Here is a 14,724-nt window from a genome sequence, read left to right as displayed (position 1 = left end):
GTCTGCGCCCAGGATCCAAACCCATGAACCCTGGCCTGCTGAAGTGGAGCATGTGAACTTAACCACTACTCCACTGGGCCAGCCCCAAGAATGTCTGAAAAACTGTGTGAAAATCCAGACAAAGACTACATAAATCTCCAGCCACATACATAAAATCTTATGGCTTAGGAGACCATTTGTTCCAGAGAAGCCAGCTTCCATGTCATGAGAATGCTTAGGCACTCTGTAAAGAGGCCCATGTGGCAAGGAACTGAGTCTTCTGGGCAATAGAGAACGTTAGCTTGCCAGGCACAAGTAAACCACCTCAGAAACTGATCCTCCATCCCCTGTCAAGCCTTCAGATGACTACAACCTCATGAGACCTGAGCCAGAAGCACCAAGCCAAGCTGTGCCTGAAATTTTGACCTACAGAGATTATGCAAGATAACGTTTATGGTTTTAAGTCACTAAGTGCTGGGTAATTTGTTACACAGTAAGAGAAACTAATATAGATTTTGGTTCTTAATAGAAAGTTTGAGCTGAAAAGTGAACTGTGGGAAAGTTCACTTCAAGAAAATAGTAGGCTAGATTTTGCCAAATGCTTTGAAGATCAAGAACGGCTGCAGAAACTAACATACTTAGCAGATATTTTCCATCACACGAACTAGTTGAATGAGTATCTTCAAGGGTCCAGAGAAAATATTTTTATTTCAAGTTACAAGATATTTGGTTTTAAATGGAAATTGAATCTTTGGGAAAATCATATGGCAAAAAAGAAATCCTGAAATGTTTCCACTGCTGCTTGCACTTGAGTGTGAGGTGATTTAGGGTCGGAATAACACAAGAAGTGTGGCAGTGACACCAGGAGGCCTGTAATGGCAGTACAAAGTACAAAGCTACCTTAGAAAGGATTAATAGAAATTGATAGCTTTGGATAAAAGAGTGCAACCAAGGCTGTGGTGGGGGTGGTGATAATGACATTAGAGAAGAGAGTGCTCAAAGGTCAGAGTGTAAACATTCAGACCCCAAGAGTATGAGGCTGCCACGAGGACAAACAGGGACTCGGGATGATGAACAATTTGGGAAGAGAATAGGAGGCAGCAGAAAAGGACTGAGGGAAGTGAGAATCCAAGGTTCTGGCTTGTCCCTCTAACTAGCTGGGGAAGTTACCTCACTTCTCCGAAAGTCGGTTCCTTACCCATAAAATAAAGGGGCACCAGATAATCTGGAAGGTTCCACAAAAGTTCAATGGTTTCATCACACTGAGTTGGAGATAACAGTGGAACACCACATCGAGGTAGAAACTGAACGTAAACGTTAAACGACACAAACAAAGCAAAACAGAGCAGCAGCTATGAATAATCCCACCTCTGTATGATGTACAGAATTTAAAGTACATTTGTCAAATCTGAATAAAAAATGCATTTATCACATTCCTTTTATAAATAGATAGGACTATTAGTTCCTTTCTCAAGAAGCTTATAATTTCGCGTAGATGACATATTGTGATTCCTGAAATTTCCATAGTGAAGGTCACAAAGTCCTTTCAAAATCAAAATAACCCTCTGAAACAGGCACCACTCCCCACCCTCTTTCAGAGCAGGTGGTCGGGTGCGTCAAATGTCAAGTTAAGGTCTCAGAAGCCGCGGGTGTAAGAGACCGTCAAACTCAATGCACAGGAGGTCGCTGGCTTTCTTCGGGAGAGAAGTTTCCGCGGAGGGAGGAGCCAGATGTCAGGGCTTAAAGGCAGACGGGGAGAGGGCTTGTGGTTTAGACGGTTCACAAGCTCAAAACCTACTCGAATGAATAAACTATCTGGTACAAAAGATAAAGATAGGGTTTGGCTTTCTATCGGAGAACACAGTTTCTCTAAAAGTACACACGCGCGCGCACCTCCCTCTTGAGCTAGTCAAACCACAGGACCACAGCACGGCCGGGACCAGCCCACGACCGCGCGCACTCGCAGGACCCGGACCAACCAACCTCGGCAGAGCCACAGGAACCCCCGGCGTGCTCCCGCCGCGGCCACACCCCCTCGGGGCCGAGCGCCCCTCCAAGGCCCTCAGGGCTGTTGGCTGCGCAGCCGCGGGAGCTGACGACCACCTGAGGCGCCAGCTGACCACCTCGCAGTGCGAGAAGCAGGGCACACGCAGGCCAAACCCGCCCGGGAAACCCGGGCGCCGGGAGAGGGCGGACCCCTGACGCCGCCGTCACCAGGGCAACCCTGCGGGCACTTCCTGCAACGTCGCGGCAAAGGACGCCGCTATTACACGTCACTTCCTCTGCTCGTCGGTAGGCAAGTCGAGCTGACTGCCGTAAATGAGCGGTTGAAGTCAGATATTATTGCTCCTCTTCCGCCGCTGACGGCTGTTTTGGAAAGGTGACAGCGGCGCCGGTTTCGCCAGTGACTGGCTTTTTTGGTAAACCAGTTATTCGACTTTGTGCTCCTCCTCCCGCCCCTTGTACTGGTACGGTGGCCGAGGAGGCTCGCGTGCGGCGGAAGTACCGGGCGGTGGGTCTGAGCGCTAGGGCCGGAGGCGCACGTGGCGCCGGTGAGTGGACGTGGGGAGCAGGAGGATCCGAGGATGGTGGCGGACGCGGACTCACCTGCGGCGGGAGCAGGGGAGGAAGGGAGGGATACGCGTGAAGACCGCGCGGTCTGCTGGGGGAGGAGGTACCAACCAGGGGTGGCGAGGCCGCCGAGTGGTCGCGGCTCTCGCAGGGCAGTGACACTCCTCACCCTTCGGGGTCCTCGCTGGCGGCCTGTCTGTGGGCGAGGTGGCAGGGTTGATACGATGGTTGTCCCCTGTTACTGGGTTCTGACCGGGGCTCGGAGGAGGTGCGTGGTGTGCACAGTGAGCACGAGGCGCGCGCCGTGTTTCCCTCCAGGGAGGAGCGAGCATGTCTTTCCGAGGCGGAGGTCGTGGGGGTTTTAATCGAGGTGGAGGTGGCGGCTTCAATCGCGGCGGCGGCAGCAACAACCACTTCCGAGGTGGAGGCGGCGGTAGTTTCAGAGGCGGCGGCGGCGGCCGGGGAGGATTCGGACGAGGGGGTGGCCGCGGAGGTTTTAACAAAGGCCAAGACCAAGGACCTCCGGAACATGTGGTTTGTATGTCGGCCTCGAAGCTTAGCCTACCTGGGGGCAGGGTGCGGTGGGGTAGCGGGGCGGGTGCGGTGGGTTTGTTATTAGTAAGTTTGACGGGAGTCAGGTGCTGGAAGATGGATCCAGCAGCTGTTATACTGAGGGTGCTGCCTGGTTGGGGAGGCAAGTCTGTGGAGATGCTGCAAACTGACTTGTAATCGTGCTGTAGCATATAAGGGGGAGATCGAGAAAGCCGAGGGTCACTTAGAATGCATCATGGAGGTGGAATTTGAGCTTGGGCTGAAAGGAAGAGGCTAAATAGGTAGTACTGTGTGCTCACCTCTAGTGTCCCCATTTTACAGATAAGAAAACTCACTCCGAATTAAGTTTTTTTGCTAGGATTATAGTTAGTGATAAATGATCAGTAAGTGATATATTTGAGATATAAAGCCAAGTTTTCTGGCCTAGAAGCCCGTGCTTTCAATTACAAAAAAAGTGAGAAAAAAAATTTTTGCTTAGAAGGGAAACTACAGAGGGGAAGTCAAGAAGAAGACCTAATTAGAGCAGTTTTGGGGTAATTATCAATGAAGTGAAAGTCACTGGAAGTGAGAGAGATTTGACAGTAGAAGCCTACATCAAATGGGAAAATGGGTGAACAGGGTCTAATATAAGGAATAGGTTGGACCAGGGTGCAAGATGGTTTGAAAACGGCGCTGGCCAGAGCGACAGGTCCTATCCCACAAGCCATTGCTACAGTCCATCCGAGACCCATTGAGACCATAGTGGAAGTGAGAAGAAGGAAGGGTTAGATAGGAGAGAGATTTCAATGGAAACAAACTCAGAAGAACTTGGCTAATACTGGGAATAAAAGGTTCCAGGGTTTGGGGCTTGAGTGATAGGGATGGAAAGTTGGTTTTGCAGCAATGTGGTGAATATTTTAGTTTGGGTTGACAGTCAATTAAAAATAAAAGTAGTTATTTTGATATTCCAGATTTCCCTGAAAAAGAGATTCCAGACTTCACAAAAAATTGATGACGATGTGGTAGCGGGAAGTTATAAAATGAGAGGAGAAAAAGACAGGAGAACAAGAAAGACTGATTTGTAATTAGGCATTGGGGAGAAGGAAGAAGAGACAGTAGAAGGAAGCAGAGTGTTTAATCAAATAATAATAGTTATAATAAAATAACTGTTATAGGTCTCAATATGTGAGGCAGTTTTCTAAGCGCTTAATCCTCACAATACCGTATATTAGGTGTCGATACTGTTGTTAGCCCTATATTAAAGATGAGGACACTGCAGCAGAGAGAAGATGAGAACGTTACCCTAGATCACATAGCTAGTATGTTGTGGCGTTGGTTTACCAACGCGGGAAGGCTTTTCTGCCTCGGAGGGGAGCAGATAGGGTGAAAGCCCAGGTAGCCAAGAAGAAAGCTTCCAGAAGAGGTTGGTCAATATCATTGGAAATTGTTTTATATTTTAACATTGTCTTGTCTTGTTTCAGTGTTAGGAGAGTTCCTGCATCCCTGTGAAGATGACATAGTTTGTAAATGTACCACAGATGAAAATAAGGTGCCTTATTTCAATGCTCCAGTTTATTTAGAAAACAAAGAACAAATTGGAAAAGTGGATGAAATATTTGGACAACTTAGAGACTTTGTATCCTTTTTAATTGGAAGATCTACTGATCCCATTCAAAGGTTACTATTTGCTTTTTCTAGAGCTAAGTATTGATTAAATTAAACTTGCGGCTTCGTTAAATTGCACAGTGTATGCTAAGATTGAACCATAAAGGAGAATCAAGAGAGGAGAATGTATTTTCATATATGTTGAAAAGATAGGCCCCATAAAGGCGACTTCCTTTCTAGGTTTTAGAAATAATTGCTGTTTGGATAAGTGCTACAGGATTGAGGTACTTTGCTTTGGATATGATGATGCCACTGAATAGTATGGTGGAATTGGAAGTTTTGAAACAAAAACTTGAGTTCCTCCTGGAAACTCAATTCTTACTTTTCCTGAAGGTTTCCATATATTTGAACCTGTTTTTAAAATTATGTGTGAATTCAGAAGTTACCTTCTTTGATCTTAATTGCTTATTCCTTAATAAACTTAATAGTATTTTTCAGTTAAATTGTCAGAAAACATGAAGGCCTCTTCCTTTAAAAAACTACAGAAGGTGAGTCAAGTTTGTGATCCCTAGGATTCTTGATTTTATAAGCAAATGGCCCCCTAGGACGGTCCTACGTAGAGCACTCAAGACTCCTTCAGTGTGTCACTGGTGATGCTCTTACAGTGAGACATTCTGTGCTTCAGATGGTGAACTTTCTGATGCTTGAAAGTGATTTAATGTAGACTTTCAGAAAGTATTCCTTGCTCACATTAGCAGATTCTGTGACTGCTAGAGTATGTGTTTTAGTTTATATGGAACTCTTTTGTTGAAAAGCCTGCATGACCAAACATTCTAAGTAAAACCTTAAATTATAAAACTTATATTGAAGTCAGATATTAAGTGATTTCACATGTATTTCAATGACATTATGATATATGCTGTGAAGAAGAAATATAGGTTGCTATGACAATGTTAATATTGGGACCAAATTTAGTGTGTTGGCTTTCTGGGGAATTGCGCATGAAGCTGAGTCCTAAAAGTTGATCAGGATGATTCCCAAACCTGCTTGCACATCAGAATTATCTGAGGGAGCTTTTAAGATGTATTTCTAGGTTCTGCCTCTAGAAATTTGACCCAGTAGGTTTTAGGCATGTAGGGACCAGGATTCGGTTTTAAAAAGGAAAGCTCCTGGAGGACGGCCCGGTGGCATAGTGGTTGAGTTCACATGCTCTGCTTTGGCAGCCTGGGGTTCACAGGTGCAGATCCCAGGTGCAGATGTGAGCGCTGCTCATCAAGCCATGCTCTGGTGGCATCCCACATAAAATAGAGGAAGATTGGCACAGATGTTAGCTCAGTGGCAATCTTCCTCACAAGAAAGAAAGGAAAGCTCCTGGGTGACATTGATGTGGTTAGGCTAGCCCTTGGGAACCACCACGCTGGTCAAAGAGGAGGAGGAAGTGCATCACAAGAGAGAAAAGAGTATGTGCAAGTCTCTGAGACAGTCGGCCACTTCAGGGATCCCGGAAAGGCAGAGGTACAGCTTGGACGAGAACATTTAGGAGGAGTGGGGAAAGTTGTGATTAAGAGTGGAGGAGTGCGCAGGGGCTGGGTTACTCAAGGCCTGCAGGTTATGGGAAAGAGTTTAGACTTTAGTTTCAGTTTTGCTTTTAAATATCAGGGCAAATACAGTTAAATTTATACTTAAAAACAGCACTAGAAAAATAAAAGAGCACCTGGAAAGGGGTCAGTGCTGTCTGTGAAGGGCCTGAGGGTGTTGCCTCAGTCCTGAAAGAGACGGTGTTTTGGACTAGGGTAGTGACAGTGGACGTGGAGAAAAGTGGTAGGTTTATGAGAGGTAGGGAATAGGGTCGATAGGTCTTCGTAGTTGATTAGCTGTTAAAGTTGAAGTGAAAAATATCACCCTCTTTCAGATGTGTGATTTCACCCTCTCTGGATGGTGCCACCCTTTAGTGAAATGGGCAACACTGGAGAAGAAGGGACTAGGGGAAGATAAGGAGTTCAGTTTTGAACATGAGTTTGGAGCACTTGTGAGAGATTCACATCGTTAGAAGCTCAAAGGAAGAGTCTGGACTAGAGATAGAACTGGGAAGGTGTCCTTGTAGACACAGTCTGGAAGAAAGCGTGAGAAGAAAAGAGCTTTGGGACACCACCTAAATTTTTGTGTCTGTTAGTGGAGACTGAGAGGGAGCTGCCAGTAGAGGAGGAGGAGGCACACCAGGAGAGTCAAGAGAACAGAATGTTTCCAAGAGGAAGTGCTCAGCTCTGGCAAAGTGCTGCTGCCAAGTGTTCGTTGGATTTAGTGACATGGAGTACACAGGTCACAAAGCCAACGGTGGTGGGCTCAGAAGCCAGATGGGAATAGGAGATATTCTGGGGACATAGACTCTAGACCAGTGCTGTCCAATTGAATTTTCTGTTTTTTTTTTTTTTTTTTTTAAAGATTTTATTTTTTCCTTTTTCTCCCCAAAGCCCCCCGGTACATTGTTGTGTATTCTTCGTTGTGGGTTCTTCTAGTTGTGGCATGTGGGACGCTGCCTCAGCGTGGTCTGATGAGCAGTGCCATGTCCGCGCCCAGGATTCGAACTGACGAAACACTGGGCCGCCTGCAGCGGAGCACGCGAACTTAACCACTCGGCCACGGGGCCAGCCCCCGAATTTTCTGTTTTGATGGAAATTCCCACCCAGTACAATAGCCACTAGCCATTTGTAGCTATTGAGCACCTAAAATGTGGCTAGCGTGACTCAGAAATTGGATTTTTTTTGTATGTGAGAAAGATTGACCCTGAGCTAACATCTGTTGCCAGTCGTCTTCTATTTTGTATGTGGGTTGCTGCCATAGCATGGCTTGATGAGCAGTGTGTAAGTCCCCACCTGGGATCCGAACCTGTGAACCCTGGGCCACTGAAGTGGAACATGTGAAATTAACCACTGTGTCACTGGGCCTGCCCTGGAAACTGAATTTTTAATTGTTAATTATTTTAAATCTAAATAACCACATGTAGCTAGTGGCTGCCATATTGGACAGTGCAGCACTAGACAATATTTTTGAGAGGATTGGCTCTGAAGGGAAGAAAAGTGATAAGGTGATATTTACAGAGCCATTCAGACATCCTGTTGTAAGTAGTACATTATAGTTTTGAAACCCCCATGCATGTTTTGTGTAAAATTGTGAAATACATATATTTCATTGTGAAAAATACCGTAATTAACCCCAAGTATAGGGTGGATTTAGTTTCTGTGTATCTCCATTACCTTGTGTGTTCAGTAAATAGTTATTGATTTGATCCTTTATTAAAGTCTTGAAATAGCTAGTATGTCAGTGCTTTATTTTGGATTTCAGTGCTAAATTTTTAATAGTTTCATTTTCTTTATTTGTTATTTGAGTGAAAATGTAGTTAATTTTTGGAAGGCATTATCTGTTTCTAAAGAGAAATGAGATTGAATGGGTTTTGGGTTTTGTTTGTAAGCGTGTAATGCTGATTGTTTGCCAAAGGTTCAGTGCTTTATATACATTGCTCCTTTGATCCTCACAAGGACTTTGTGAGATAGGTGCTTTATTATGTTAATTTTGCAGATCAGAAAACTAAGGCACAAAGAAATTAAGTCTTTGCCCAGGGCCACACAGTAGTAAGTACAGTAGTTCCCCTTTATCCGCAGTTGCGCTGTCTGTGGTTCCAGTTACCGCTGTCTGTGGTTCCAGTTACCGGTCATCAGCTGTGTCTGAAAATATTAAATGGAAAATTCCAGAAATTAAAAATTCATAGTTTTGAATTGCATGCCGTTCTGAATAGCGTGATGAAATCCTGCGCTGTTCCGCTCTGTCCCGTCTGAGACGTGACTCATCCCTTTGTCCAGCGGATCCGCGCTGTAGACACCACCCACCTGTCAGTCACCCAGTAGCCTTCTGGGTTCTTATATTGGCTGTCATGATATTGTGGTGCTTGTGTTCAAGGAATCCTTATTTTGCTTAGTAATGGCCCCAAAGTGCAAGAATAGTGCTGTTGGCAATTCAGATATGCCAAAGAGAAGCCGTACAGCGCTTCCTTGGAATGAAAAGGTGAAAGTTCTCGACTTAATAAGAAAAGGAAAATGTTACAAAACCTGAAGTGAGTTCGCTCACCCATTGCACAGCAAGCCAATTTCTGACACCGGGGGTGGTGGAAGGAAGTAGGAATTTTATTTTTGCACAGCGCTGAGCAAGGAGAGAGGGCAGCTAACGCTCAAATCCCAAACTCGCGGAAAAGCTAAAAGGAAGGGTTTTTATTTGGGGCTTTAGGTAGGGGAGGGGGAGCATATGGCCTTGCAGGTCGGAGCTTTCCCACCAGCCTGTCTTTGGCCTTGAAACACTTGCAGAGAGGAGGGAGCCCGTGACCTTGCTGGTCAGCAGCTTTCCCAGCAGCTCGTATCTCTTTGTGGGGAGGAGATGGTCCAAGTGCTTGTCCTTGACAGTGTCTGTCTCCGTGGAGGATGGCGGATTCTGGAGCCAGGAAGCCAGAGAGTAAGCAGGGAATGAGTGTTTTGGTTTTAACCCCATATATGCTGGTTTAATGTGGGGAAACTGATATCAGGGTCGATATCAAAAAAACCACATGCTGAGGTTGCTAAATCTATGGTAGTTTTTATTATAGTATATTGTGGTCAATTGTTCTATTTTATTGTTAGTTATTGTTGTTAATCTCTTACTGTGCCTAGTTTATAAATTAACCTTTATCATAGGGATGTATGTATAGGAAAAAACATAGTGTGTATAGGGTTCGGTATGATCTGTGGTTTCAGGCATCCACTGAGGGTCTTGGAACACATCCCCCCGTGGACAACGGGGCACCACTGTAGTAGGGTGGGGATTTGAACCCAGGCAGTTGTGTAGGTTCTTAGTGATTATACTATGCTACCCCCAGGTAACCGCACTAACTGTTTCTATCACATTTCCAGTTTTATATAGACCCTTATAAGCTGCTGCCACTGCAGAGGTTTTTGCCTCGACCTCCGGGTGAGAAGGGACCTCCGAGAGGTGGTGGCAGGGGGGGTCGAGGAGGAGGAAGAGGAGGAGGCGGCAGAGGTGGCAGAGGCGGTAAGTTATTTGTGGGGGAGAAGTTCTACTGAGATTTCATGTAATGCAATTAATTTTGTACATAGGCAAATCTCCCTTATGTTTACCTTTTTTTTAGTAAAGCTATTTTCAAATTTTGGCAGTTTGCTATAGTAATAAGGCTTAGTTTCAGTAACTTATTTAAAAAGAAAAAACCTAATAAAGTATATTGTGAGAGATTTCATCTCTTTGGGTTACTCATGTTTTGTTGGGCATTTTACGAAGTCTAGGATTATCTTAATTAAATTTTAGTTTTTTAGTGAATGTCATTGAGTGTTAATTGTATGCCAAGAGCTGGTCATATATTCTTTTAATATCCTTGTATATTCCTCAATATTCAGGAAAACCTTGAGAGGTAGGTGATATCTTTATTTTATGGATGAGGAAATGGAGGCTTACAAAAGTTAATTTTCCCAATTGCCCGCCCAGAAATAAAACCCCTATCTTCTGATGTCATGTCAAAGACTGTTACCAATAAATGCAGTGCTTTGATTTCAGTATTTTGACGTATGTTTCCCCAAAGCTTTCGTAATTCATCAAGGGCAGCCAGATGGTGAGCAGGGGTGGGTGGGCTGGGGTGCAGCACTGAGTGTGCTTAGATCTGTGAATGGTGATGGGTGAGTGACAGGATGGTGGGCAGAGCCAAAAGCAGGGAGTAAGAGGAGCTGAAAATGGGGGTTGGACTGCTTCTGTCCTGGAGCAGGAAAGAGAGAACTCTATTTCCATCTTTGCCTCTCTCAGTTTAATTATTTCACTCTATAAATGTGTTTTTTTGGATGTAGATAGCTAGGAGATAATCTTTTAAGAGACTGAACATATTTATTTCTTAAGTATTTTGGGGAGTACCCTTTTGAGAATCTGATGAATGGAGGTCCCCTCATTCCCATTCTGTATTTGGTCTCATATATAACATTAAAAAATATTCACAACTCTAGTTTATTTTGTTAAAACCTGTATGTGTTATACTAGTATTTTGGAAGTATATTTTTGTTTTCTCTTTTTATCATTTCTCCTTTTATAATTCATCAATCCTTAGAAAGTTAGCCCCCAAAATAAGTAAAAATGGAGACTGAAGTGAGAAGCCAAATATGTGTTGGATAATATAAAAATGCTTTAAAAATTTAAAATGTCATGGCTCATCAACGTGAGCATCCGTGGTGGTCCATATGCAGCTCAGTTGACCTTAAACATTGTGTTTGTTGTAGTATCCCCAGAGCGAAACCACCCATATCTGCTACCCTTAGTTCCTGGGATGAAAAGCCTTAGTTCAAACAAAAAAGTATTTACCATGAGCAAAGTTGAGGTTCTCATACATTTAACAGTAGGGCTAGATCGAACTTAAAGTAACAAGCTTTCCTAATTCATTAAAACAGAATACTTGTTTAAAAGTTGTAAGCTAGGGTTTTAGCCTGCTGCCTGATTGGGAAATGACTACAGTTTCTTTTAAAAAATTCAGCAAGATAAATTATGTGAACCTGTGTTGATGCTTCTTTGTGGTTGTAGGAGCTGTGTTGATACTTGTAGGCTCACCAGAATCCCAGGCTCCGGTTATTTAGTGCATGTTTCCTTCGTTTTCAGGTGGCTTTAGAGGTGGAAGAGGAGGCGGAGGCTTCAGGGGAGGAAGGGGCGGTGGTGGTTTCAGAGGTGAGTGTGGAAAAAATCTTTAAGTGACTGAATTTCTAGAATTGGCATTGTCTACCACTTTTTTTTTAGTTTTATTTCTTTTTGCCAGCAAGAATAGAGAATACCGTGTGTTCTTTGCTTTAGCCTAATTTATAGCTTCATTTTATATCACTCTTTGCTTTTCCTTTTGAATTTTTCACCTACTTCTAAATTTATTTTGCTGTATTATTAATTTGAAAAATAGAAAGGTAAAGTAGGTTTGCTAAACATTATAAGAGCTAATGCTGATTCTAAACTTGAGATTTGAGGAATAGTGCTATTACAAGTGCATTTTTCTGTAGCTGTAATGCTTTCATTTTCTCTTAATCAGGGAGAGGACATTAAGTGGACAGTTGACAGAGAAACTTCTCAGGCTGACTTCTGCATTAACCTGCACGATCTACTTCTCTGGATCAGAAAGTTGTTTCTGGAGCAAGTCCTGAAGAACTGGTCTTTTTATGACCATGGAACTGAAACATCAGCGTCCTGCAGAAACAAGTGCAACAGAGTAGGCAGTTTTGCTCTAAAAGACCATGAAAAAGTGTTCCGGTGTTTTGTACAACGCTTGGAAGTCTGTGCTTGCTTAATAAATGGACAGTTTTTATTTGAAGCTTATTTGAATTTTTAAAATAAAGTGTTTTATTCCTTTAGCTTATTTAGACCTGTGTTTATTAAACCAGAGCTATTTTTGAAACTAAGAGGAACAGTGAAAGCTTAAACCCAGTGGATTTCAGATAGAAAGAATGATTTGTTTACAAATATCACTGATCTTTAAAATAATAGACTGGTGGAGCAGTACCTTCACATTACTCATAAACCAACACCCCCTTTCAAAATGTTTGCCTTTTGTGTAGGAGAACATCAGCGCCATTTACTGCATTTCCCTTTATGTTAGTTCATAAATCAGAGTTAGTCAAGCAGCTTCTCTAATTGCAATTAATAATTGATTAGATAATTTTACTATTGATTATGAATCTGTTAAAGTTGGAACTGCTTTGTTCAAGTGAGAACTAAAGTTCAAGAAGTTTCTGAAGAAATGTTTAGTGTTTTTCATTCAACGTAGATGGAATGTTGAAAGTTTTACTGAGTGTTCTTATTGTACTTTTTTAAGGGACACTAAAGGTTTAAGATGTTATTCACCATAGATAAATATTTGATTGCCTGCCACATGTTCAGAGTCCTGGGTAGGACATTACCGATGAAGTTGGTGTTGGTCCCCACTGTTAGTGTAGTGCCAGAAGCAGGATTGCAAGATAGAGTACTCAGATATGGGACCACCTCCCCTCACGGTGCTCCTTCTCAGAAGGAGTGATGCTGCCGTATCTTCTCTTGAATTTTCTGACATGCTATCCCTAATGCTTGGTTAACTCTCGATGGCTTGTTTGACTAGGATATAGCGTTGCCTATGTCAGTATTTAGAGTTTTACTTATCTTTTTTGATTTATGGAATTGCAGTAGAATTAATAAATATTTAGGCCATAAATAGACATGATGAACAAATAATGTTGAAAATTACTTTTCCACAGGAAGAAGCCGTTGTGCTCTTAGAACTTGGGAAAGGAGGCTGTTTGCTTTAGGATCCTTGGGTAGAAATTCTCAATGAGACTTAGGGCCAGGGTTTTATTCCTGGTTTGTAGAAGATACTGTGAGCACTCGAGGGGTGGGGGCATTGTCCCAAGGACAAATAGTAGTGCAGCGCTCCTAGGCTTTTTTCACGATTTAAAAAAAATGTCTAAAATGATATAACGAAAGTAATGTGTAGGTTGGTAGACAAGCCACTTAGAGAGTTCACGTTTTACCTTAGCTATTTACCTTAGCTATTTCTCTTGGTCATTGGCCATCTTTAGACTTTTATTTCCCCATCTTATTTTTCCCTTGTGGTAGTTCCTTCTGGGTTTCCTTTGGGGTATTTAGTTTTGAATCAAGTTCACAATCAAGTTTAGGGAGCCTAGCATTAATGAATTTGGTACTGTTGTAGGTATGGAGTTCCACTGAAAAAGATATTTGATAATTAATCATATATTAAATCTTTTGAGTTGTTAACTGAGTAACGTTCTGATTGCTTACATCTTGTTAGAATGCACTTGTTACCATAGCAATTAAACAGTTTAATGGAATACAATCAATATTTCCTGGTACTTCTAAAATTTGGGAACAATTATGAAAGAAGAATTGACTTTAGGCCAATAGAAGTTTATGAAATTAGACAATTGTGAGCTACATAAACTTTACAATATGCTTATATTTGTATTGTAAGCTTTACGCAATATAGCTTTTCTGTATCCCTCATGAAGGAAGCATGAAAAAGTACTTTGAATGCACCTACCACACTCAAAGCTGTAAAACTTTTATCTACACAGATAGCTGGCCATCTTTGGAATTATTTTTCTTCAGTTCTTAGAATTATTTCTAGAAAATTTAAATGGATGCTACAACTAGGTATAATTCATTACAGAAAAGGAAGGGACTATGAACTAAAGCAAACTTAAAAAAATGTTTTATTCTGCATACTGAATGCAAAAAAACAAAAGAAAAAGGAAGACTTCAAACCCCATGATCCGTAGGTTTTTCAAAGGGAGAGTTGCTCTTAGGTCTTAACGTTTGTTGCTTTAGGGTCGTTGGAAAGTATTTTGATGCTGGGATTCTCAAGAGATTGACTTAGATAGATGCTCTTCGGAGTACTACTTTCCGTTTAAGAAAGTTTCTGTACTGGCAGCTATAGGGTCGGGGCAGATCAGCCAACCTGTCTCGCCTTCAGTTATATGTAGCTGAGAGGGTGGAGGCAAAGGATTATCTTGGGTCTCTTCCTGCTATGCCATGGGAGGATTTACAAAATTAAATTAAGTGGGTAAATATAGCCCTCTAGTGGTTCTGTAATATCCTTGCACTGTTGACTTGGGTGCATCTAGCATTTGTTTAAAATTACTGATTTTAAGAAATTTGCTATTGAGAAGAGTTAGACTTTAATAATATTACATGACATAGAGAATATGGGGGGAAAGGTGGTAGGGAAATCTTACTCTAACTATAAATTTTTGTGTTAGATTGTAACCCACTTCGAAGTCTAACAAGATAGTCCAGAATATTAGAATTGCCCTGTACTTCCCAAGATGAAAGAACGAATCCAGATACTTTGCTGGTGTATGCTGTGATTGCTATTATCAGATAATACTCTGGGTATCAAAGTGTAGGGTAAATTACCTGCGGTGGGTTGTGAGGTACATCATGCTCTATTTATCCTGTGAAATATTATGGCTATTAATAGGTTAGACTTAGGTTTATTGA

General features: G+C 42.4%; 2 protein-coding genes across 18 annotated transcripts in view; one reads left to right on the top strand and one right to left on the bottom strand.

Annotated features, from left to right (window-relative positions):
- The window catches only part of CFI (complement factor I), a 63,898-nt gene extending 61,796 nt beyond the window's left edge, over nt 1-2,102 (bottom strand). For all 15 annotated transcript variants that reach the window (XM_070611721.1, XM_070611719.1, XM_070611726.1 and 12 more), the window contains exon 1: nt 1,963-2,102. The gene's annotated coding sequence lies outside the window, so the exon portion shown is untranslated. The remainder of the gene's footprint in view (nt 1-1,962) is intronic.
- A 110-nt stretch (nt 2,103-2,212) lies between these two features.
- Nucleotides 2,213-12,089, top strand: GAR1 (GAR1 ribonucleoprotein). 3 transcript variants are annotated; one of them, XM_070611736.1, is made up of 7 exons: nt 2,213-2,399; nt 2,869-3,088; nt 4,563-4,717; nt 5,175-5,234; nt 9,621-9,759; nt 11,356-11,421; nt 11,771-12,089. In XM_070611736.1, the coding sequence occupies exons 2-7, from the start codon at nt 2,881-2,883 to the stop codon at nt 11,782-11,784; spliced, it is 642 nt and encodes a 213-aa protein (XP_070467837.1). In that variant the 5' UTR covers nt 2,213-2,399; nt 2,869-2,880; the 3' UTR covers nt 11,785-12,089. The 3 variants fall into 3 exon arrangements, with proteins under 3 accessions (XP_070467837.1, XP_070467836.1, XP_070467838.1); XM_070611735.1 differs by having other exon boundaries at nt 2,213-2,531; XM_070611737.1 differs by having other exon boundaries at nt 2,245-2,447.
- The last annotated feature ends 2,635 nt before the right edge of the window (nt 12,090-14,724 follow it).

This window comes from Equus przewalskii, chromosome 2 (genome assembly GCF_037783145.1).
Source record: "Equus przewalskii isolate Varuska chromosome 2, EquPr2, whole genome shotgun sequence".
NCBI lineage: Eukaryota > Metazoa > Chordata > Mammalia > Perissodactyla > Equidae > Equus > Equus przewalskii.
Note: the sequence above shows the minus strand (reverse complement) of the source record. Positions and strands in the feature narration are given on the sequence as shown.